The following is a 27,785-nucleotide window of genomic DNA, read 5'->3' on the forward strand; positions in this document are numbered from 1 at the left end:
CCAGATGCCCCAGAGAGGAAGTTCTATTTAAATGTTCCAAATGATAACTTAAGCAGAAATAATATAATTAGAAATCACAATTCTGCAACTCCTAATTAATGCAATGAGCATCAGTCTATCAGCACTACAAAGAAGCACATACAATATGCTTTCTAATGGAAGAACACATTATCTAGGAGAGAGTCTTGAAACTGAGTCAAGTCGTACCTCTTGATCCAACTAACAGTTAATAGGAAATTTAGAAGATGAAGTAATATATTAAGCATTAAATATATAAATGCAATCTATAATATCCAGAATAGAACCCTAAAGGATAAATAACCTGTTTTTAGAAAAAATAAACAAACTATAATAAGGAAAAAAGGGAAAAAGTTGCCTAAAGGAAAAAAACCTACATATTAAAATGAACTTAGAAAAAGCATTTAATTAAAATGCCTACACTTTATTTGATTTTTTATTCAAATAAGTAAACTATGAAAATAAAAGATATTTATTAGAAAACTAGAAATTTGAATACCAAATATTTGATATTAGCAAATTATTGGGAATCTTTTAGGTTTCAAAATAGTATTGCTATTTTTAACAAAAGTCCTTATGTTTTGAGATACATACAGAAACAGGTCCAGATATAATAATACAAAGTTATAATGTGGATGGATGGTATGGGTAAAAATGACTGGCCAAAGACAATCATTATTAAATATAGATGATGGAAAAATTAGATTCATGATAGTATTATATCTGCTTTTGCATATAGTTGAGATTTTCTATAGTAAAAAGCTTAAATATAACAGACTCCCTGCCTGTAAATCTATCTCTTATCCATGTAGATGAGCATACTTGGAAAGTCGCCCAACTCTGGCTTATCTTAAAGTATAGAATCTATTAATCTACAGGCTTTGTTCTGTTAGTAATTCAGTTCCAGAAACTTTATAAAGACACTTACTGTTCAGGGCTGTTACAGTAAGTTTATACACACCCACGTCAGGTCTAGAGCCGCAGGGGGCTCCAACTCTTTTACAAGCATTTCATCACAGCACCTGCTTGGGGGCCAGCAGGCGCAACCGGGCTGTCCCCATACAGGTCCTCACATCACAATAATGCTTTATTAAAAGGAAGATTAATATGCAGCTTGGGGGGGGGATTTTTACAAGTATGAAAAGGATATTAAAGTTTCAGATAGAAACCATTTATTAGCAGCACCTGGGTGGCTCAGTCAGTTAAGCATCTGCCTTCGGCTCAGGTCATGATCTCAGAGTCTTGGGAATTGAGCTCCAAATTGGGCTATCTGCCCAGTGAGGAGTCTGCTTCTCCCTTTTGCTCTCCCTCTGTGCTCTCCTTTTCCCTCTCTCTCTCTTAAATAAATAAATAAAACCTTAAAAAATAATAATAATAAATAAATAAATAAATAAATAAATAAATAAAATCTTTAAAAAAAAAGAAACCATGTAATTTACATGTTATAGGAGGTGATGTTTTTCTTCTATATGTGGTTGTGGGGGTGCAGATGGAAACAAATGGTAGTCTATTCAAGAGTTAAATGTCCTAAGATTATAAATCAAGAGTATGAAAAATAACACATCTCTGTTGTGCCTATTGGAAAGTACCAACAATCTATAATACTTTCTGGCTCTTCCAAATGCATAAAATGCAAGCCCAGTACTTGCTTCAATAATCCAAGGTTATACTTTTTATTGATAGCTGACTTCTGTCCACAGAGCCACTCAAAGGCCAGGGGAAAGCCAGTTAGAATCCCAAAGAATAATTTATTATTCTTAACAGATTTATCCACAAGGTTATAAAAGAGTATCAAAGTGGTCAATAGAGGATTAATCATGATTTGCAGAGAATGTTCATCTAAGAAATTTAATTTGTATTTCATCAAGAAGTTAACTAGTATATATTTTAGATAAAACATCGATTAAGAGAATACAATGAGGTGCAGTTGTTTGTGTGGATATTTGTCAACAGATGTTTCTACAAACGTGTTTTACCAATAGAAAGAAGTTATTTTGTATAATGATCGATGAACAGAGAAATCAATAACTTTCCTTTATTCCATGTTGAATCTAGAACTAGTGCTTTTTTCCCTCTTAACTTTTGATTTATCCATTTCTAACAATCTCAGGTGTTAAATCATGACAATGACAACAAAAATTGTATTTCTTAGTCACAGACTCCCAATAAACTTTCTAGCATTTTTATAAAAGAGTACAGCAGAGTGATCCAAAGCATACTAGGAAAACATCAGGAAGGATGTGTTCTAGATATGATTCTGCTAAAGCTCTTCTCTCACCTTGGACAATCAGACCTTTAGGCCTCAAATTACTCTGCTTAGTAGGATAAGCTAGATTTTATTTTACATAAATTTTCAGCATGAATATTATGTGAATGTGAGAGACTGAAATTACATATCTCTTGATAAATTAACAAAAGGAGGAATGGTTAACAGCTTGGAAATTATGTAAAAAATAAAATGTTATCTAAAAGAAGGTAATGACTCATATTTTTTAATCTAAAAAGGAATAAAATATATTTAATACAAAGAGTATTATTTTAAAACAAGTTATCATGACTAACCAAAACATTCACAAAATATATGAAAAACATGTTCTAAATAAAAACTAACTGCTTTTTTTTCAAATGGCATATGTAAGGGAAACAGGATGGAAAGCCATATTTCTAATATATGGTCAAAACAATAGTGACTGTGGATAGGATGGAGTAATAGAAGCCAAATCTGCCAACCGGAAACCATGAAAATAGCAAGAAAAATAGAGCAAACAACTGTTGTAAAAATCCTGATTATCAGGCAATTCCTGAGAAATGGAAAACTAAGAAAAATAGCCCTAAACTGTTATTTACTGCTTGGAGTGAATTTTCACTTCATAGAATATGAAGGAAAAGCAAGGTGGTCTCCCTGAGTTGAGGTGAAGCTGAGAATGAAGTAGGCTGAGGTGGTCAAGAGTTCCAGAAATTCCTGAGCAGAGGGAGAACCCTAGAGCTCTACAGAGCGCTCACCAGGGTGGTGACCAGAGCATAATTTTGAGGAAATTTACTCCTAAAAGGATTAAAAGAAACAATCCCTATGACTGAAATAAGGCCAGTAATAGTAATTCCTATTCCCATCTGACAGAGAAAAACCTCACAATTCACAGTGCATTAGGTGAAGAAATCAGAATGGTTTTGCCTCTGGATTCAGTAGAAAAAATAACTGTAGACTAAAAGCTGCTGTGGTCTCGCCTAACCAGGCTTAAAAGCTTCAAGACAAAAAAAAAAAAAAAAAAATCTCTCCAAGTAATGGAACCAGGTCACAGAACAAAGCTTAAGAATATTTATTTAATTTTTTAAAAGATTTATTTAATTATTTATTCATGAGAGACACACAGAGAGAGAGGCAGAGACATAAGCAGAAGGAGAAACAGGCTCCTCAAGGGGAGCTGATGTGGGACTCAATCCCGGAACTCTGGGACCATGCCCTGAGCTGAAGACAAACTCAATCGTTGAGTTACCCAGGTGTCCCAAGAATATTTTTTTATTTTTTATTTTTTTATTTTATTATTATTTTTTAAAGATTTTATTTATTTATTCATGAGAGACACAGAGAGAGGCAGAGACACTGGCAGAGGGAGAAGCAGGCTCCACGCAGGGAACCCAATGTGGGACTTGATCCCGGGTCTCCAGGATCACACCCTGGGCCAAAGGCAGATGCTTTAACCGCTGAGCCACCCAGGCGTCCCAAATATTTTTTTTAAATATGAAAACATTCAGCACCTACTCAACGATGTAAAATTCCTAACGACAGGAGTCCAATAAAAAATCACATGTCATGCAAACAAATAGGAACACATGACCCACAATGAGGAGCAAGATCAATCAATTGAAACTTGCTCAGAAATAATAAAAATGATAGAATTAAAAATGACCAAGAGGGCCTTAATGTTCCCCTGAGCTTGATTAAACTTTAGGCAGGTTTATTTGTGACTACAGGCTCTTTACTTTTCATTTTTTTAGTGTTTCTTTTGAAAACAATGCCCTGTAATTGTAAATTCTTTCTCTATCTCTCTGGGGTATAAATCTTCTCCCAGCCTTTTGCCAGCTTTATAACCCAGGCATGGCTTTAGGAGCTGGAAACCATTTCTTTGAAATGTAATGGTGAGGAAAATAGCATTCTTTTGCCCAGTCTATGGGAGGGCAGAAGCCTAACTTCTGTTGTGCTATTTAGCAAACACTGATAACCTAGTCCTAGAGAAGACCATCTGCAAACAAAGCAATGATCAAAGTGCTGGATATAGCCCACTAACCAAACTTCCTCTCTCAGACCCCTCTGGCATATTTCCATTATCTCACCACAATGGGACTACAATGGGTGCTAATTACAAGCTCCAGGACAACTTCAAGTGTCCTGATGTACTTGTAATTGGAGTCTCTAAGAAACGGTTGGGGATAAGTACTTTAAAAAATAATGATAAAAAATGTTCCAAATTTAATTAAAGAGCATAGATACACAGATTCAAGAAATTCCACAAACTCAGGCACAAAGATATAGTTCATATCAACACATATCAAAATCAAATTGCTCAAAGTCAGTAATGAAGAAAAAGTTTTCTCTCCCCCATCATTTATAATTGCCTAATGTGCTTTAAAGGTCTTGTTTTTAAGATTTATTTATTTATTTTAGAGAGACAAACAGAGAGAATGGGGGAGGGTGGGCAGAGGGAGAGGAAGAGACAAACTTAAGCAGACTCCACACTGAACATTAGCCCCATGCAAGACTTGATCTCAGGACCCTGAGATCACAACCTGAGACTAAACCAAGAGTTAGATACTTAATCAACTATGCCACCCAGACAACCCTGAAGGTCTTTAAAAAAAAATTCAGCTTGTTTAGACACAATTGACATACACACTGTGTAAAGTTTAAAGGGTCCAATGTGATGATGATTTGACCCTCATACATTGTGAAACATTTACTACAATGAGTAAGTAAAAACATCCTTCACCTCGTACAATCATCACTTTGCTGTTATTGTTGTGAAAATATTAAAGCTCTACTCTTATGGCAACTTTTAAGTATACAGTACAGTATTGCTAACGAGAGTCCCCCTGCTGTCTTCCACAGTGGCTGCACTATTCTGCTTTCCTACCAGCAATGAATGAGAGTCCTCTTGCTCCATATCCTTGGCATCATTTGGTGTTGTCAGTGTTCTGGATTTTGGCCATTCTCATAGGTATGCAGTGGTATCTCACTGTTGTTTTAATTTTCATTTTCCTCATGATATAGGATGTGGAGCATCTGTCCATGTGTTTACTTGCCATCCATATATCTTCTTTAGTGAGGTGTCTAAGTTCTTGGCCTATTTTTAAATCAGGTTGCTTATGATCTTACTGTTGAGTTTTAAGAGTTTTTGTATATTTTGGATATACAGTCATTTCTCAGATGTGTCCTTTGGAGACAGTCTCTCGTAGTCTGTGGCTTGTCTCCTCATTCTCTTCACATTGTCTTTGTAGAGAGAAGTTTTTTATTTTACTGAATCCAACTTACCAATCATTTCACTCATAGATTGTGCTTTTGTTGTTGTGTCTAAAGGTGACATCGCCATAGCCAAGACCATCTAGGGTTTTCTCCTAGAAGATTCTAGGAGTTTGATTATAAGTTTTACATTTAGGTCCATGATCTATTCTGAGTTAAATTTTGTGAAAGGTATAAAATCTGTGTCTTTGGGTATTTTTGCACATGATCGTCCAATTGTTTCAGCACAACTTGTTGAAAAGACTATCTTTTATCCACTGTATTACCTCTACACCTTTGTCAAAAATGAGTTGACTATATTTATATGGACCTATTTCTAGGTTCTCTATCTTTTTCCACTGATCTGTTCTTTTGCTAATACCACATCTCTTGATTTCTGTAGCTTTATAGTATGTCTTGAAGTCAGGTAATGTCAGCTCTCTACCTTAGTCCTGTCCTTCAATATCATATTGGCTGCCTCTCCAAATAAAGTTTAGAATCAGTTTGTCAAAATCTACAACATAACTTACTGGAAATTTGACTGGGATTGCACTGAATCTATGGACTGAACTGAGAACTGATATCTTAGCAATATTGAGTCTCTGTCTCCACAAACAGAAGCATCTTCAAGATATATTTTTTTAATGTGATACCACTCTAGGTATTGATTATAAGGCCTTGAAACTTCACAGAATATTGTTCTTTAACTTCACACACACACATACATGAGAGAGAGAGAGAGAGGTCATGCAAGAGAGAAAATGAGTAAGCTGAATCCTTAACGCCCAAAAACAGAACAAAACAAAAACAAGAAATTATAGAACATCAAAGTTCTTGGGGGAAAAGTATTTTAGATTTTTACTTTTAGGTAAATGGATTTTTTTTTAAGAAAAACTTTAAAAGGATTAGCATGGCTTAATTCTTAATTAAATATTGCCTGAAGTAACGCATAATTACTACAGTAAGAAACTAAGAAAAACCAAATACTCATGTTTGAATATATTTTCTTGCTGTTAAAGTATGTGTTTTAACTTCGCCAACTAAAAAATTAGTGCCAAGTTTGGTTATAGTGAAAGAAGGTCTTACGTTTCTGTAAAGCCTTAGAAATTGAAAAAATTGTTTTTTGCTTTCTGATTTAGTCCTTTTCTATTAAACATGAACTAGTAGCCTATACATCTGTCAAAACCTAAGTGTTCATTTATGGAAAATACTTTAAAATGTTTATCTCTTGCTTCAGGCATGAACAAAACAGCTAAATATTAATATTTTTGTTGTAGGGAATAGAAAATTACACCTCTTAATATTTTTTTTCTAAATGAGGCTTCCATAAAAAATATCAGCATAATGTTTATGTCTTTATTGAGTTATGGCAGGAAGAGTGGCTGAGATAGCAGATTACAGAAACTGTATTCAAAAAACAACATAAAGTGGAGAATCCAGTCAAAATTCCATTTATATGAAATGTCCAGAATCGGCAAATCTATTCAATTGGATTAGTGATCACTTAAAGCTATGGTGGTTGGAGGGCAATTCTAATGGGTATGACGTTTCTTTTTGGACTGATGAAATGTTTTAATGTTGATTGTGGTGATGGTTGTACAACTCTGTAAATACACTGCTACTGAACTGTGCTCTTTAAATGGACGAGTTGTACAGTATGTGAATTATATCTCAATAAAGCTGTTAAAATATGTAAAGAGCAAAGATTACTTCGTCGAAAGAATTATAGCAATTATGCCTTCTACTTTAATTTTAAATCTCAAAGAGCATCTGTTAGGAGCATTCCTAATGAAATGACCTGAAGCACAAAATAAGTTTTCACCTCTTAATTTGTCTCATGGCATCCCTATCTGAGGAAAAATTAAAAAGCCTACTCACTCATTTCTCTGTCTCTTTCATTATTTAACACTGAGATGGTGGTTCAAAGTGAATTTGATACTTCCCAAACTCATTCTCCATCAATATTAAAATTGAATTAAACCTAGGATTTAAGTCTAAAATGCATACAATGCTGTTTACTTTTTATGTACATAAGTCACTCTTGGAAACATTCCATCTTATATAATTTTTCACTAATTTAAGTTTGTTAATGCATTTCTCCTCTCCCCTAACATATGGCATTTTTGAAATCTTTGGAGATAAGAGCCTGACCTGTGCAAATCTTTCCCATGACCAAATAGCTGACAATACACTTTTCTTCTTTGGGATTTGGTGTCTTTTTATGTAAACAATGCAATATGTAGAATCAGCAAAAGTCATCTATGTAGTGGTGGTTGGGGGGGGGGGGGGCGGTGGAAAAAGCCAGAACAATGGAAAATAGGCCAAAAGCAAGGAGTTAGAAACCTCCAGCAACTCTCCTTCCCTTGCCCTAAAACATTTACCCCATCCTCATTAAGCACTTCTCACTGAGTCAGATTCAGGTAGTGGAAGATGAGTATTGTCTAGGTGAAGAAATAAAAAGCAAGCAGGCACTTGTAATAAGTGCTAAAATAACAGAGTGAACACCAGGAATCACACTATGCAGAAGAAAGCCATCTCCTGGAGTTTGGGAGGTTGAGTTAAGGGAAAGCAAAGGAACATGAGGAAATTCAAGTTTTACAGAAGCTGATTATTTTTTTTTACAATTGGGGACAAAGCAAAATTAGGAATGAAAGTAAATATTTATTTAGAATTAGGAAACAACATTACAGATTTTGGAATATCTGACAAATACCATAATATATCACAAAATCCTGATAAATAATATAAAGGTCTAGTAACAACTATTAAATAAAACTAAAAATTTTCCCCAGAATTTTGACTATATACATTTCATTAGCTTTTATTATGACAGTGACTGTGTAATGTCATTTTTAATAAAGAGGTTTGTCTTTCTGCCAGAATAGTTGGTCAGGTTTTTGTGAATTGAACTTAGATAAATAAGCTCACAGGATAACACACAAGCCTAGCTGCTTTTTGGAATATTCCTTTTTTGAAACTTGTACCCCACAAATATTGGTATCCTAGGAATATCTTTTATATGATTTTCTTTTTTGTAATCTAAAGCTTTTACTTACTTATTCATGAGAGACACAGAGAGAGGCAGAGACACAGGCAGAGGGAGAAGCAGGCTCTCCGCAGGGAGCATGAAGTGGGACTCGATCCCAGGACCCCAGGACCATGAACTGAGCCAAAGGCAGATGCTCGACCACTGAATTACCCAGGTGCCCCTCTTTTATATGATTTTCATTTAAAAGTATCAAGTTTGTTTCTGAGAGGAAAGAACTTCCATAATGACTAGGAACATATAACAAACACGTCTAAAAATATGTCTCTCTATATGCATACTGTATGTAACTTCAGTTCAATTTCAACTTGGTAAGACCCCAAATATTTCCACAGCTACTTTATGTCCAACATAGAAGAGGATAAGCATGTTAGGGGCAAATTCAGAGTGGACAGATACAGAGATTTAAACAAGTATGTCTTAATTATCTTATTTTTGAAAATTACACAAAAATATATGATCATATTTACAACTTGCTAGGATGCCAAGGTCCTAGAAGGGTCCATGTCAGGGGCATGGAGCTGAAACTTCATCTTGTTTGTACAGTGGCCTTTGCAGAGGAGGAACCATGCTCCTTCTCCTTTGTAGAACAGAAAGTAGTGTGGTTCAAAACGCTAAATCACCAAGTAACAAGTGTCTTTCTTTTAACACAGTTTTTTTTTCCATAATACATAAAGAAATTACTTTCAAGTTAATCTACCAGTCAATATGAAAAATAAGTAAAATAAAGTATACATTCCATTTCACAATTTATGTTGCTAACTAGGAACACATGTAACTCTTTCAGTGCCAATAATACAGCTGGCCAAAAAGGAACAAATCATTAGATGGGAAGAAACCAGGACTTCAGCAAGTAGATCTGGGTAACCTATGGGTTTTTTAATAAGGTTGGTGCATTAGTCAGGGTTCTTCAGAGAAACAGACAAATAGAAGATATATATCATTCTTATTTTATCTTATATACATTATAATCTTTCCAAATATTTTTATTTTTTATTTATTTATTTTTTATTTATTTATTTATTTTTAATTTTTATTTATTTATGACAGTCACAAAGAGAGAGAGAGAGAGAGGCAGAGACATAGGCAGAGGGAGAAGCAGGCTCCAGCACCGGGAGCCCGACGTGGGACTCGATCCCGGGCCTCCAGGATCGTGCCCAGGGCCAAAGGCATGCACTAAACCGCTGCGCCACCCAGGGATCCCTCCAAATATTTTTAAATTTTAATTTTCCTTAAAGATACTTATCATGAGGAATTGGCTCACACGATTTATGGAGGCTGACAATTCCCAATACTGCAGTTGGCATGCTGAAGAAACCAAGGAGAGCCAGTGGTGAAAGTTCTAGTTAAATTAAAGACCTGAGAACCAGAAGAGCCCGTGATAAGCCCGTGGTAAGGTAGAGTCTGAGTCCAAGAGGCTTGAGACCCGGGAAGGGCTGATGTTTCAGTTCAAGTCTAAAAGTAAGAAAAAAACCTGATGTCCCAGTTGGAAGACAGTCAGGCAGGTGGAGTTCCCTCTTCCTAGCAGGAGGGTCAGCCTTTTTGTTCTATTCAGGCCTTCGGCTGATTAGATAAGACCCACTCACATTAGGAAGAGCAATCAGCTACTGATTCAAATGTTAATGTCATCCAAAAACATCCTCACAGACACACCCAGAATAATGTCTGACTAAATATCAGGGGACTCACTGGCTGAGTGAAGTTAATCTGCAACATAAAATGAATGATCACAATTGGTTTTGAGGATCTTAATGGTCCCCCCCAATCCTGCCCTGAGATCTGTTGTTTTACAGAAGCAGATCTCAATTTTGGGTATTTATCAGAATGATGAGCTTCTAAAAATACAGATACATGATAAGCACTCCTATCTAATTAGATCAAAATGTCCAAAGAGTGACCTGGAGATAGATAGATATAGATACAGATATTATCTATATGTATCTATTTGCATTTAAAAATTCCTCTTCATGGATTCTGCTAATTCATTACTAAATGATTCATTCAGTATTAAATGATTATTTATATTTTTTTATAAGATTCAGATTCTAGATGGGAGAACCCTCATGAGATTCCACTGGCACTTCATTTCACTTACATTAGAAGAAGTTTTAATGTGAATATATAATTACATTTTTCACTGTTTTTTATCACAATTTCAGAACTATGTTACAAAGGAAAATTGCCTCATGTGACAACTGCGCATTCTAAAGTGCATCCCAAAGAGTACTCTCTGTTCCAGTTTGTCATCTGTGCTTCTTCAGTCCTCCCATATGATCCCTGTAAAAATACCAGCTAACAGAGCCTTCTGTCTCTATGATTTCTTAACTCTCGTTAAAACTACTGATACTAATTAGAATGCACTACAGCCCTGCAGAGGAGTCAGTGATGCTCTGAGTCTCCACCACATGCACAGTCCCTTCTTATCAGAGCAGCCAACCTGAGTTCCTTCCACGTAACTCGCCATGCTCTGAGCTGCTACCCTGGACACAATCCTGCCTGTGCCTCCTTCAGATGCTGCTATCTAGAGGGTGGCCAGTGATCTATGAAATAATCTAAGTCAAGAACTCATTTCAGCAGAGGTAATGATTAAATGAAAAGAAACTGAAAACCACACAAAAACCTACACACAGATGCTCATAGCAGACTTATTCGTAACTGCTAAAACTTGCAACCAAAGATGTCCTTTGGCAAGTTGACGGATAAACAAACTTTGATGCATCCAGACAATGGAATATTATTCAGCACTAAAGAGAAATGAGCTATCAGGGTGTGAAAAGACATGGAGGAAACTTAATTGCATATTACTAGGTAGAAGAAGCCAAACTGAAAAGATTATATAATGTATAATTCCAACTATATACATTCTGGAAAAGGTAAATCTATGAAGACTTAAAAAGATCAGTGGTTGTCAAGGATTAAGGGAGCAAGGAAGGATAAGCAGACAGAGCACAGATTTTTAGGACAGTGACAGTAAAAATACTCTGATACCATAATGATCGATATACATTATTATACATTTGTCTGAACCCACATAAATGTACAACACCACGAATGAACCCTAAGGTAAATGATGAACTTTGGGTGAATATCATATGTCAATGAATGTTCATCCTTGATAAAAAGTGTACCATTCTTGTAAGTGATGTTGATGGTGGGAAGCTAGTATGTGTGGGGGCAGGAGGTATATGGGCAATCTCTACTATGGAGAACAGCATAAAGATCCCTCAAAAAATTAAAAATATTATCATGTGATCCAGCAATCCTACTTATGGGAAAATATCCAAAATAACTGAAATCAGAATCTCTAAGAGATATTTGCATTCTCATGTTCAGTGCAGCATTATTTACAATAGCCAAGATATGTATTTACAAAGATATATTTACAAATGAATTGATAAAGAAAATGTGGAATATACATGTGGTGTAATATCATCTAGCCTTAAAAGGAAGGAAATCCTGCCATTTGCTACAACAGAGATGAACCTACAGGAAACCAGGGTAAGGGAAATAAGTCAGTGACAGAAAGACAGATATTGCATGATTCCTCTTATATGAGGTATCTAAAATGGTCAAACTCATACAAACAAATAATAAAATGGTAGTTGTCAGGGGTTAAGATGGAGAGGGAAAAAAGGCATTGTTTTTTAAAGGGGTATCAAGTTTCTGTTACATGAGATGAATAAGTTCTAGAGATCTGATATGCAGTATAGTACTTACAGTTAATATGGTATCATGCACTTTAAAATACATTAACAGGATATATATCATATTAAGTGTTCTTACCACAACACAGACATACACAGGCACACACATGGACAGACACACACATACACACGAAGAATACAAGATAATTTTAGGAGGTGATGGATATGTTTAGTACTTTGGTTGTGCTAATGATATCACAGACATGCATATGTCCAGACTCATCAAAACGTATACATTAAATATATTTTTTTGCATATCAGTTATGCACCAATAAACCAAAAAATTTTATTAGAACTACTTGGAATTCCAAGAAAAATGCATCTTCCAAACCCCCCAAATCATAAACTCCTAACTCTAGAATCCTTACCCTTAAATTATATATTTGAAAAAAATTTTAAAGTATGTTTCTAAATTTAAAAATGATATGTAATGCATATGAAAAGAATTGGGCAATTTAAAATTCATCATTCCAATATTTTATATCATACAGATTTTTTATTTTTTATTTTTGTAAAGACTTTATTTATTTGACAAAGAGAGAGAGAAACAGAGGACACACAAACAGGGGGAGCAGCAGAGGGAGAGAGAGAAGCAGCTTCCCCACTGAGCAGGGAGCCTGATGTGGGGCTTGATCCCAGGGTCCTGGGATCATAACCTCAGATGAAGGCAGACGTTTAACTGATTGAGCACCCCCATATTTAAAATGGTATACCATATACTCTTGTTTTAGATCAGGTTTTTTCATTCAGTTGTATATAATCAAATACGTTTGATGTCAGTACATGGTAGGGGTGAAATGGGCATACATGTAGGGAAGAGGAAAGATGGCAGGTGTCTCTGTTCAATCTTCTTTGCAACATGAACTGCTCTTAAGGGTAAGAATATTAATGTTCTTTAGTAAAAGGAGCATTCTCATCTCTAGAATGGTCTTAACTGAATATCCTTGTATAGAGCTATCTTATAGGAAGAGGTAAAACAAGAATCTTTAGATTTATGAGTCATACATTTCTGGAAAATGTCCTGTCAACTGGCATAGAAAATAAAGATGTTTCATAGACCAACTGTCCCCACTCTGTGCAGCCATTATGTAACTAAGAGAACTTAGTTGTTTCTTTTTCTTTTTGACCTACTTTTATTATTAGTCTCAAACTAGTAATTTCTATAATTTGATATCAACTAATTCCTTTGTGTTATGTTTTAATTTTTAAAATAGTTTTGCTTACTTAAATGATGTTGAAACATCTGATTTCAACCTTTTTCTTTTTATATTTAACTGTCAGTATATCTATACCTATCTACATCTTTATATCCACAAGCAAAGTGGGTTCTGAATAACCTAATTTTCTTTCACAATTCTTATAATAGCCTTCGAGTTAAGTAACTCATCACAGTGTTCTGGGTGTTACCTTGGCAATGTCTATAAATTATCCACTAGTAGTTCAATTAATTCTGACTTATGTAATTTAGTGCTTATATTATTTTTAATTAGGTTTGTTTAAAAGGGTCTTGAAGGCACTTATATCAGCAAACTGGTGTCCCATATGCTTCACTGTTCTTAAACATTTACAGAATTCTAATACGGTATTTTATCAGCCTCACTCTTTGGCCTGATAAGCTAATTTATGTCTTGCAAAGAACAAATTGAACAGATTTTCATGATGGGTAGGATGTTAGGGGTGAAGGTTCACTCCAGCACTCTGGAAATTCTAAAATCCTCAGGGATGCAGAGCAGTAGCCTCATCAGGCTAACAAGAGAAGTCTAGGATTTCCACTACCCTCCTTACCCGATAACAACAGTGATCATTCAGGGCATAGGCATATAGAGCTAGAGACAAAACAAGCTGATCACCACAAATTATAACACCATTTATTCATCACTGGCTAGAGGGAGATGAATAAGGCAGATGTGATATATATTATAATGAAGCTGACAGTTCACAGGGAAAGGCATATAGTAAACAAACATAAAAATAACTACACATTTTGACAAAGCCTTTTAAAATCTTGCACATTTCTTTGAAGGAATATAGTGAAGGAAGCATTTTTATACTGAAATCTTTCCTTTTTATAAAGTGATATATAAACTGAAGTTAATGGCAAGAAGTGACTGGCCAGTAGGAGGTGAAAGCATTTTGTGTGACTGTTCTAGACAGAGAAAATAGCATGGAGCAAAAGGTACTAGTGAAGATTGTCCAAAGAAAAAGAAAAAGGAAATATAAATACAAATATGAATGTATACACACGTGCACATATATAGATGAGAGAGAGAGAGGTTTATTATAGGAATTGGCTCATGTGGTTATGGAGGCCAAGAGGTCCCAGGATCTGCAGTCTGCATGCTGGAGAACCAGGAGTCAGTGGAGTAAATTCTAGTCCAAGCCCAAAGACTTGAGAATTGGGAGCCAAAGGTATAATTCCCAGTCCAAGTCTGAAAGCCCAGTGTTGGCTGTTTGGGACAGGAGGAAATGAATGTCCCAGTTCAAGCAAGAAGCAATTTTACCCCTTCCTCTGCCTTTATGTTCTATTCAAACCCTCAGCAGATTGGCCTGCCTGCATTGGGGAGGAAGATCTTCTTTACTCAGTATACCATTCAACTGTTAATCTCTGCCAAATATACACACACTCTCTTTTTAAAGATTTTATTTATTTATTTGAGAGAGAGAGAGAGAGAATATAAGCAGGGAGGAGGCTCAGAGGGCAAGGGAGAAGCAAACCCCCCTACACACCCACTGAGCAGGGTCCCAATGCAGGGCTCGATCTCAGGACCCTGGGACCATGACCTGAACTGAAGGTAGATGCTTAACCAACTAAGCCACCCAGGTGTCCCCCAAAGACATTCTCAAAGACACACCAGAAATATTTACCAGAGATCTGAGCACCCCTTAGCCCAGTTGAGTTGACACATAGAATTAATCATCACATGGGACACCTGGGTGGCTCAGCAGGTAGCGCCTGCCTTCAGCCCAGGGCATGATCCTGGAGTCTCAGGATGGAGTCCCACGTCAGGCTCCCTGCATGGAGCCTGCTTCTCCCTCTGCTTGTGTCCCCAACCCCCCCCATGAATAAATAAATAAAATTTTTTTTAATAAATAAAATCTTAAAGAAAAAGAATTAACCATCACAAATCTGACCTTCATCAACACAGCATCCATATGTATCTCTTAAAACTACACTTAATCTTCACATAAAGACCAAAACAATCCATCTAACATGATACATCTCTGTATAGAACTGAAAATGCACTAATCCCTTCTCCAAAAGAGGAAGGGAAGTCCCTGAGTAATGTTTACTCTTCTGATATCCCATAATTTAAACTCTGAAATAAAATTAATAATTCTTAAATACTGATATAAAAGTAATACATCTTATGTTAATGATAGGGAATCAGAGAGGAAAGAAAACAAATATATAAAGAGATAGGGCACAGTGTTGGTTTCTGCTGCTGGCAGACAGAAGAATAGGGAGAAAGACATATTCATAGCAAAATAAGGAAAAACTACTGATGACTTCATTTCTATAACTGGTCATCTGGTTGTAGCTACTTTCTTCAACCATTCATTCTGTATTCCCTTTGTCTTCAGCAAGCACCTAGATGGTCATGGTTCTTTACCTGATGGGATGACCCAAACCTTCATTCCCAAAGGCACAGGGCCTTTATTAATCCTGCCTGCATTGAATTGTTACAGTTTTCCATCAACCGTAATCACAGAACATGGTAATGCTGACTCCTTAAGGGATTTCCTACACTCCTGATATACTCTTCCTCAGTTCCATGGTGTAGCACCAATCCAAATTCCCCTGGTAGTCAGGAGCAATCACTCCACCTGGCACAGGAACAAGTATCATCAGTTGATAAGAAGAAGAAGAAGAAGAAAAAGAAGAAGAAGAGGAAGAAGAAGAAGAAGAAGAAGAAGAAGAAGAGGAAGAAGAAGAAGAAGAAGAAGAGAGGAAGAGGGAGAAGGAGAAGAAGAAGTGAAATCATGTAGATGACAGTAAATAGTAAAGGGAGGGGAGCTTTTTTCTCTCTACTTAAAGTATGCATTCCTCTGGATGGTCAACTATTTGCCTACAAATTCAGGTGTCCCTCCATCTGTTACTTCTTCTTTCCCAGGAGAAGGAGGAGGAGGAGGAGTTATCTCACTGGTGAGTTTAAATGAGAAATCAGGCACCTAGAGCTCTACTCCTTCCCTCCCATTTTTAGGGTAAAAGAGATCTGCAAGAAGCACACCTTGCATAATCTTTCTCAAACACAAAAGATGAAAAGTGAAAGGGACTCACATGAAAAACAGGTCTCAACCTGTTTAGCCCATTTGTGGGGATGTAAGTCAAGCTCTTTAATATGGATTTTAGGATTAGGAAGCTCACTTTCCCTTAAATATAAGTCTTATCAGTAATAATGAAGGTAATACATTAATTAATATATTTATTAATAGGAGCACCTAGATAGCTCAGTTGGGTAAGCATCTGCCTTTGGCTCAGGTCCTGATTCCACAGTCCTGGAATGGAGCTCCATGTCTCTTGGGCTCCCTACTCAGTGGGCAATCTGCTTCTCCCTCTCCCCCTACCCTTCCTCCCACTTGTGTTCTGTCTCACATGCACTCTCTCTCTTTCTCAAATAAATAAGTCTTTAACTATATGTGTGTGTATACATATATATTTATATTTATCAATAAGATAACATATTAATCAGTAAATGTTACTAATTATGTAATATATTGTTTCCTGCATTAGGAACTGGTTTGATGGTTACAAAATTCACTTTGTCTTTTTTTTTTTTTAAGTATATAGCTTGAAGACATTTCCTAACATTCCTTACAATTAGGTATCACTATGCAAATGAGTACTTGCCTGTGGGTTATAAGGTACACCAGACCCAAGCCTAGAGCACAAAGCATCTCCATATGATTCCCATTCTCTTTTTTCTAATCTTGCTTGGATGCAGAGTATTCAGTTGCATGACCTCTGAGAGCCCAGGGGACAGAGAGTCACTGTATAGAAGGAGAAGGCTACCCTCCAAAGGGAGTATATGTGAGTCAAAAATAATCATTCATTGGGTCCTACCTGCTGAAATTCGGGACACTGCTTGTTAAAGCAGCTAGGGTTGAAAAGAGTGGTATCATTATCAGAAGACATCCTTTGAATTGTCAACATCTGGTGGTTTAACCAGGTGGATTCAGATTTCCTTAGACTTCCGATTACTTGGAGGGACGCATACTTTAAGTACAAGGGAATTCACTGAAGAATTTGAAGCAAGGGTGTAATATGATCCAATTTATGTTTTTAAAAATATCACGCTAGTTGCTGGATGGAAAAATAAAAAGTCAACAGTGATGGATAAGAGACGACAGGAGGGGGCAAAGTAGGAGATCTGAAGGTTATGATGAGGAAAGCAACAGAGAGGGAACGTAGTGGTAGGAGCTACCATTTAGGGTTAGAACTGAGAAGACATTAAGAATTTTTATCATTTCTATGGAGTAATTTAAGCCACAAAATAGCAAAATGACAGTTTTTGAAAAAGTTTTGCACTCGCAGCTGTACTAACACTTCACCATACACCTATTTCAAGTAAGTATCTTCGAGGACCCTTTCCTTATGTATGCAGAACAGTTCCCATAATGGCAAGGAAAGAAAAGCAAAAATAAACTATTGGGACTATATCACAGTAAAAAAAAAGTTTCTGCACAGCAAAGGAAATAGTCAACAAAACTAAAAGACAACCTATTGAAAGGGAGAAGATATTTGTGAATGACATATCTGAGAAAGCGTTACTATCAAAAATAAAGAACTCATACAAGTCAACACCCAAAAACGAATAATCCAATTAAAAATGGTCAGAAGACATGAACAGATATTTCTACAAAGAAGACATACAGATGGCCAAAAGACACAGGAAATGAGGCTCAATACCACTCATTATCCGGGAAATGCAAATCAAAACCACAATGAGTTATCACCTCACACCTGTCAGAATGGCTAAAATAAAAAACAAGTGTTGGCAAGGATGTGGAGAAAAAGGAACCTTCGTGCACCAAGGAATGTAATTTGGTACAGCCACTGTGGAAAAAAGTACGGAGGTTCCCCAAAAAATTAAAGATAAAAATACTGTGTATACAACAATTACACTGATGGTATTTACCCAAAAAAATGAAATACTAATCCACAAAGGTATATACACCCTTGCATCTATTGCGTTATTTACAATTGCCAAGAGAGGGAAGCAACCTGTGTCAGCTGACATAATCTTTTAAAAAGTGAAGGTATCTTTGATGAAACTTCAGTAAAAAATAAAGAAAGAAAAAAAATCTTATTTCTGAAAAAAAATAAAAGTGTAGAATTTTAGCTACATATAATGCTAATTCTAACCTTCTATTACCCTCAAATCAGAAAGGTGTTTTGAGATATTTGAGATTATACTTTAATGGCAGCTCTTAGTGTCATATACAGTCCCACAAAGCCTATCTCTATCAGTATTTAATATAAATCTTTATAAAACAACATTGTAAATTATAAACTACTGGAAACATTGTTATTATCATTGTTTATCAAATTCCTTGATAAAATCCTATAGAATATACTGGTGAAAGCACAAAATTTTCAAAGACAGATTACATTTTTAAAGTTACATTTAATTTTTCAGTTTGAGACCAGTTTTAAAATGTTAGCAGTATTCTACACATATGGTAAGATATCTTTCATTAAGGAGAGAATCAGTCATTTATTGTTAAAGCAAAAGTAGCATAATTATTTGTAATCAATATTACTTCCATGAATATTTGATTCTCTAAATGATAAGATTTCATGAAAATGACCATTTAAAAAAATTGGAATTCATGATGTAATTCCAAATCAATACTTACAGATGTGCAAAGGAAAAGCTGAATAAGTATTAAATTCAGCATGGGAGTAGCATTTGGAACATAATCATCTCTACCACTCATTGTCTTGGTTGCATTTTAAATACTTATTAGATTTTACAATTGCATTCTTATATTTACTCTTCTCTAAATGTCAGTGATTTAAGAATGATTTCTCTCTACAGATGCCAGATTTTCAAATACATTTTTAAAAACCTTGGTCTATTAAGCACATCTGTTTCCAACTCCAAAAATTGCCAATCTTTCTATCACCAGTTCCTAGCCAGGCATGTATTTGCTTGTAACAGTTTCAGGCATCTAAAACAGAATTACACTTGTGTTCAAAATTTTTTTATAGATGAAGAGCTACAGTGAAAGTGAAGGTCATTTATCATAATTTTTGAAGAATGGAGTAAGAAGAGAGAATTCATATGAAGCTCCAAAGGCTGCATCATGACATGTTTCCGGATTGTCAATCAACTGAATAGAAACTTTCAATATTTTACACTTATACTCTACAATCCCATTTCTAAATGTACCAAAAAATTCTTCTTGTTCTAATCTATTATAAAGCAATTAGACAAAGTACATACAAAAATTGCATATGACAGTGTTTTTGTTTATTCAGTTTTTAAATACTTTCAAATATTCCACAATATTTTATAAGATAATTTAAACATATGTTCATACCACATCTCTTCAAAAAAGCTTTAAAGAATATCACAAATTCCATTTCTAGGGAGTGGAGAGAGCTATTAAAAAATAATCTCATATAAATAATTCAATGTTTTTTCTTTATTTCTATAAAATTAACTTTCCATCATCTACAGTAAACTTTTTTTATTCATTGTCACTTCCACTCAGTGTTCAAATTTGTAGTTCACTGAACTGAAACTTGCACTCAAAGTTTAAATAGTTGAACAAATCTCACAACAATGTTGAGGTTTTCCTGTTCCAAACACCCTATAATTTTATCTAGTAAAAGGATCAGATTTGTACTAATACATATTTCTGTATGGGTTTCAAATTGTAGACCCATTTTACACTGTAAAATGCTACATTGGTTTTATCTTTTCTCATCTATAAAGCTTTGTTAAAGTAGACATGTTCCGACTTAACGTCCAAAATATCATCTTTGAATATAAAACATTAAACATCTTAAAATATACATATGCCTTTGTAAACCAACTCAACATTACGACTTTTTTCCAAACCAGTTACTATACAAATGTTAAATTACTTGAAAAAAAAGCCTTAAAAAACGAACTTTATCAGGTCTGCACTGTCCACTAGTGGCAAGAGATAGTAACTGCACATTTCTTTTAAAATTCCATTTAAAACCCATTCTACCTTCAATATTATCTTTCTCAATCAAATTTAGAGACCACTATATTATAAGGGCAAATACATAGAAACTCTAAACATAATATTTTTGTGTTGTGAACTATTTTCCCTGTATAACATTAATTTACTGTCTTAGGTCAGACTCAGAGACATCATGTTCAGTTAGGTACCTGGGAATATAAATACTAGGATCCATATATAAATGTATGTGTATGTGTACACACACATACATTGTGTGTGTGTATATTATATATATGATTTATATATGTGATGTACATATTATATATGATTATATATATATACATATATATCATATATATATATATATATATATATATATATATAAACCTAAAGTTTGAGCTAGAAACAAAACAACTCTGACAATCTAACATGAACATATAAAGAAGAGGTAAACTTTATGTAGCAAAGCCTTAATTATTTAACTTACCCCTCATTGAGAAATATTCTCAAACAGTCTGTAGCTCTCGCTGAAATTGCCTTTTGTTAATAAATGATTTTTAAGCAGGAAATATTTGCTCTAAAATATTAGGAAAAGCTCTCCCTCCTTTTAAATCTCAGTGGTCCAATGTGTTAACATCTGACTATTTCTGAACCAGTGCATGATAATTACGACACTCGACATCAGAATGCTTGCATATGACTCAGAAGTCAGGCATATGCTTCAAACAAGGTTCCTCATGGGATTTCAGCAAACTTAAGTTAATGACTCTAGGGCACCTGGGTGGCTCAGTGGCTGAGCATCTGCTTTTGGCCCAAGTGGTGATCTTGGGGTCCTGGAATCGAGTCCCACATCAGGCCCCCTTCCCTCATCAGGGAGCCTGCTTCTCCCTCTGCCTGTGTCTCTGCCTCTCTTTCTGTGTCTCTCATGAATAAATAAATAAAATATTTTTTAAAAAGTTAATGACTCTAAACTTTACCACCTGCTGGAAACAAACCTGAAGCATCATTAATGTGGATTTCATAAACAAAGAGATGTATTACTTACCAATTTTTTTTTAAATGGACGTAATAGTGTTTTTGATTAAAGCACAGTTACATAACTGATTACTTACCTTCTTTAGACAGCTGGTCAAGGTACATATGATCTGTAGGCATGTGTGTGTGTCTGTGTGTGTGTATATGTACAGATATAATGTATAACATATAGTATATAATTAATGTAATACACATATAAATACACATACATATATATACACCCCAACTAAATGTTGACTCATTTGAAGCTTTTGGCTTATTATTTTGTTAGGATTTTTCTTTTCTTTGCTCATTATTCTATCCCACATGCTTACCTGGAACAATGCTTTGGTGCACACAAAACGTACAATTAATATTGTTTAAACAATGAATATTAATAAATCATTGAAATGGGAAAGGTTCGTGACAGCATTTTATTGATGAAAATGCAAAGGGAAAGTATAAAGGCAAGTAGCTGATCCTGAATAGCCATACAGTCAATATTAAAAGAACTTAGGTGCACTTGAGATATATTGATATTTTCAGACTGCTACCTAAACGAGTAAAGTAAAATTGTTTATTATAAGTGCTAGGATATAATGACTCTTTAGCAGTCCCCTCACATGAGCCTGACATAGAAAGTTAATTGTGTCACGTTCATTAAAAACATACATTATTTAGAACAAGATTTCTTATGAGTTGAGTTTGACTAAGTTCACATGGATATGTCAGCTAAAATATCCCTCTGATGGAGGAAATTCAATTTTTTTAACCTTTCCTCTTGTTTATAGAGCTTTCTGCCCATGAGGTTACATATCTGAACAGAGAAAACTGTCAGTTTCATTTCTTCCTCTACATTGTATGCCTTCATACCTCTTTCAGATTTTTTGGCTTTGATTCTTTCAGTTCTTCATACTTCCATTTCCACACAGACAAAGCTGACTCCAGTCGTTCTATTTCTTTTTCCAAAGATGAACGCATTCTAAATAAAGAATTAAGAGCAAAAGAGTCTTACAATTTAAAAATAATTTTAGGAACACATTCAATTTTTGATTACCTATTTTCCTTATCTTTATATTCGTATATGACCATTATAATCACAAAAAAAACTTTTCTAGCTAAAAAATTATAAATGATGAGTAAAACTTGGTTTAGTTTTTTATTCTGTTAATTAGTATTAGAGTAAGTTAAGCATTTTTAATTTTCCTTTGCCAGTATCAAAATATTTGAGTTTCTGCCAGCTTTCTCCTCTATTATTCATGCCTTTCTCTCATTCTCTTATTCATATTGTTTCCTTATTTAGGAGGATATATATATATATTTCTAATTTTAACATGGCTTTTATCAACTTCATATTGTGACTATATATAAATAAAGAAATCATCCTTTGATATGAAAGAGAATGCTAAGGAGTCCACATAAGAATTTAAGAAATCAATCATTTACTGGAGATATAAAAATACTTTTTAAAAATATTTGCAATTTTGTTTTAATGAAAAAATTTCACTTGGATCTTTATTTTAAATAATTGGATTAATTTATCCATTTCTACAACAAATGACAGAATTAGAATTGAAATCTGGTCTTTTAATATCTTCAATTATTGATTTTTTTTTGTATGCCCATATGTCTATCAGAGTGATTCACTGAAAATAATTGTTTACTTCTGGTTGTAATTAGCATATATTGACCTTTGCAGATGGCCAATCTTCATCTGTGTGGTGCATCAGATTACTGTTAAAAAATGTAGTGTTTTTTCTACTTCCACGGACAGAGTTGCTTTATTCAATCCTTGCTTCTAGGTTTTGACAATAGGATATTAGCAGATATGACAGACCCAGATGTTTGAAAAGAATCTGTGTGGTTGGGCTTCTTGTCTCATGTCTCAGCCATCACTGTGAAAAGAGTTTCCCCGAGGAATTGCTGTCCCCAAATAAAAACATAAAGCAGATCTGAGCCCAACCTTACCATGGAGACAAACCCAGCTGGCCCACCTTTTTTGTCCATATGGGCAAAATAAATAATTGTTTTAGGCCACTGAATTTTATGGTGTGTGTGTGTGTGTGTGTGTGTGTGTGCACGCTCAGGTTGTTTTATTGTATTTTTTTCTGCAGCAAATATAACTGATATAGAAAATGATACTTAAAAGGGGGATGCTAGAGGAAAAATGGTGATAAAGCATAAGCAGCTGGAAAAAAAATGGTGATATGTGTTATTTGGTGGTGAAAGACATGATGAAATCATCACTTGCAGTGATTTGGAAAATGGAAAATGTGCCTGACACCATCAATGGAATGCTAGTGGGCACCATGTGGCTGAGCCTTCAAAAATGTTTATGCAACTGGTTTTACCTTCTTGTATTTTGGCCACAGCAATGGGAAGTACATAGCAATGTGGACTCACTGCTCCCAGTGGGAGTATGAGAGACAGGGATCATAACCAGCCTCCCCTGCAGAGCCTCGTCTGGATCAAGCAGCCTTTAGTTGGCTCACAGACTCCAGCTGAATAAAGTCTGATTGTTGTATACCACTGAGATTTTGTGGTTGTTAGTTACAACCTTATTGTAATTAACCAGTATACACACTTGGGTCTATTTCAGTGATAATATCAGTAGAAGTTTCTTAGAAACATGTTCATAGACCTAGAAGATGCATCCAGAATCAAAATTGAATGAAGTTTACATATTTATGAGAAATATGAATCTTCCATAGCAATACTGTGAAAATAATTCAAAATAGAATTAGGTCATAAATATATTAGTTTAATCCAATCAGTGGATAAGTAGCTTATTAAAAAGTTATATAATTATATTTGCATGAACCTTTGAGAATGTGAGCATTAGCTAAGTTTTGACCTCAGAAGACTCAGGTTGCAAAAACACCGACACCATTTATTAGACTATAATTTTGAATCTCCTATTAACAGCAAATACATTAAAATTAACAAACAAAAGGGCTTGATATGAAAGTCTAGGTCCTATGAACACTGTCTATGAATGTCTACAGCTCCAGATAACAACTTCAGCCCAAAATCCTTATAGATAAGCAGACCCAGCCAGTTAATGACATCCAAGTTACTTTCCAAGATATTATTTTTATCTTAGTGACTATGGTTAGGATTTCAAGAATGAGATTAAGTATAGAAATAATGAACAAACTGCCAAATACTAATGTTTGGTGTCACACTTAAACAGAACATGAAAAAAATCACTGTACATTAAAATATGTTATATATTTGGCATTTGGATAATTTTAAGGTTTTCAAATGATAAGTCATATTTGAATATTTAAGAGAAATTGAGTATTGACTTAGACTTGTAATTTCAGTTGCAAAAATAAGAAAATTTCACTAAATTTGTAACTTCACTGGAATGTTTAAGAATCACTGTACTCTTAATTTACTAGAGTTGCATGAGTAGAACATGGGAATCTCTATTTTTGTCAGGGATTGAAAATTTTAAAAAGGAAAAGGAATATAGTAAATAAAGTGATTTTATTAAAGGATACTAATTAACTACATTTGTGTAATAAGCATACATTGATAAATTATCTCAAAATTTATTAGTAGAATAATATAAAATTTACTTGAAAAATTGAGAAAAGTCTACACTTTAAAATTTAGGATCATACATGTTCAGAAATCACCATCAGTTCTTAACATTGCAGTTTAAAAGATCAAATGATAATGTTAGCAAAAAGGCTCACATTACAGTAAAAATGATTTATTATTATTGTAGAATAAATGTTGATTCTTAAAAATGTCATAAAAAGTATTGGGGTAAATATTCTTTCAGAATTTTATAAGAGGTTCAAGAAGAGTACTGCAAACTATATATTAATTAAGCTTTTAATCTTAATTATACAGAAACATAGAAATATTCTAAAGATAGAATTATATCTAGATTACACCTAGACCTAGAATTAGTCAAAACCAGTTCATAAAATAAAAATAATATAATTTTGCCCAAATGTGTTATAAGGAAATAGATTCTTATGCCTTATTTAAGACATATTAGTAATATTTATAATATAGTATTATTTATCTCTTCATGTATGCATCTTAAATATAATAACTAATATTTATTAGTTTACTGAAATAAAATTATGTGTTTTTATTACATAAGATGGTATAATTTAGTCTAAGAAGTGAAAGGAAAGGCAATTCATAAACATGTATTTAATGATATAGCGATGCTTGGATATTTTTAGCAAATTTATACAACTAAAATATTTTTAGTTGACTCTATGCAAGCAAACATTGAGGACATAAGGACCCTGCACACTTAAATTTATGCAGCAGAGGGCACTCTTTAAATTCTTAATTTCTGGCCTAATCAATTTATTCTATATTTTAGAGGAATTTCCAAAATTACTAACTATGCAGTTAAATTTATAATTGAAATTTAAATTATCATCAGATCATTTGAACTATTAAGGCAAAGAAAAAAACTTATTTTACTCTATAAAGAATATTGCATATTTAAAAAATAGTAAGATAAAGTTCAGCCAAAATGTAGTATTTTTAATATGATGATATAAACTTTTAAAGATCTCATTGCTGAAATATATAAAATTTGAAGAACTAAAAGATAAAGTGTAAACCAAAATGATTTTTCTGGAAAGGTATTATTATATTTCTATACAATCCTTTGATAGTTATGATGATCCCACAATAATTGAACATAAAACTTGGACATATATATATAGACAAAAATTTAGCCAAAATATTTTTCAGGGATGAAAGTTCCTGAAACACTAATATTTGGGGATAAAAGTAATCACTTTTGAACTGTGCGAAATTTTATTGTAAAATAACAAGTACTTTCTTAAAGTTCTATCAATATTTGTTTTTGCCAGACAAAAACAAATTAACTTATAATAACATCTAAATATTAATTTTTCTATTAGTCTAAACTGTAGTTAGTATCAAACTATAAATAATAAAAAAGTTTTAAATATGTTTTTAATCAGCAACATATTTGTCATTTTGTGACTCTACTCTCAAGTATTAACAATTATATCCTTAGCATTTTTAGCATCTTTCAGCAAATAGCCAAGCCATATATAGTTAATTTAATTAGAAAAGAGATGAATTTTTAAAATACTATGAAACTCAGAAATATCCAAAATGATCAGAGACCAAGACTCTGAGATGATCCAGCCAGGAACAAAGGATTTGCTCTCATGCCACAGAGCTGATCCTATGAAGACCCCACTGCCTGTTGCCTGTCCACTTTCTTGGTATCAAATATGTGTCTAATGAGTAAATATTTCGAATTAGCCAATATAAGTAAAGTAGTAAAGGATATTATTAGCTCAAAGAGTCTTTTTGAGGAAACTCTGGGAAGATCCAGAGAAGCAAATGGGGAACCTGCACAGCAAGAAATACCAAAGATGATGCCATAGCAATCTTCCCATCAGTATTTCATTGCAGCCACCATTTAGGTACGGGCATCACAGCATGACCTCAATACCACCAACTCCAGACATGGCGATATTTTCCCTGGAAACCACTGCTGCCTCTTGGATCAAGATGTAGCTACTACCACAGGCTTCCTCCTCACCAGGATAGGTGCTCTCTTTTTCTTGGGGCATTAGCTTTTGCTAAAAAGGCTAGGTGGCTACATCTCAAGAGCTGTTCCTATGTCAAGTGCCTGCACCTTAACCACAAGGGAGACTCAAGTTGAGACTTACTAACAATTTTGTAGTCTATGCAGAAAAACAGACTCCATCTCCTTAAGTAGGGTATTACTCAAACATAAAAGACACTATACAATAAAAACCAATTGCAAAAGTGCACAAAAAGTGGCTTGAAATGGATTAAATATAAGACTGAAACTGTAAAAGTCCTCAAAGAAAACTTAAGGAAAAAGCTCCTGGATATTGGTATTGGCAATATTCTTTTGGACTCAACACCAAAAGCAGAGGCAGCAAAAGCAAAAATAAGCAGAAATAAATCAAACTAAAATGCTTCTGCACAGGAAAAGAAACAACAAAATGAAAAGGCAACCTATAGAAAATATTTGGAAACCATATATCTGATAAGGAAGCCAAAATATATAAGGAACCCACACAACTCAATAGCAAAAATCAAAACCAAAAACACCCCCAAACAAACAAAAATTAAGGAATGAATAAGGTAAACAGTTTTCCAGGAAGACATACAAAAGGCCAAGTATATGAATAGATGCTTAACATTAGTAATCATCAGGGAAAAGCAAACCCAAACTTCAGTGAGATATTACCTCATTATTTTAGAATGGTCATTACCAAAAACACAAGTGATAACAAGTGTTGGTAAGAGTGTAGTTGAAACGACATTGTTGAGGGGAATGTAAGTTGGTGCAGCC

General features: G+C 34.3%; 1 protein-coding gene across 6 annotated transcripts in view; it reads right to left on the minus strand.

Annotated features, from left to right (window-relative positions):
- The window catches only part of CCDC102B (coiled-coil domain containing 102B), a 139,083-nt gene that overhangs the window by 64,244 nt on the left and 47,054 nt on the right, over positions 1-27,785 (minus strand). For all 6 annotated transcript variants that reach the window (XM_035709461.2, XM_049112019.1, XM_025422054.2 and 3 more), the window contains one exon: positions 22,310-22,418. In XM_035709461.2, the coding sequence (XP_035565354.1) occupies positions 22,310-22,418 (109 nt within the window). The remainder of the gene's footprint in view (positions 1-22,309; positions 22,419-27,785) is intronic.

This window comes from Canis lupus, chromosome 1 (genome assembly GCF_003254725.2).
Source record: "Canis lupus dingo isolate Sandy chromosome 1, ASM325472v2, whole genome shotgun sequence".
Taxonomy (NCBI): domain Eukaryota; kingdom Metazoa; phylum Chordata; class Mammalia; order Carnivora; family Canidae; genus Canis; species Canis lupus.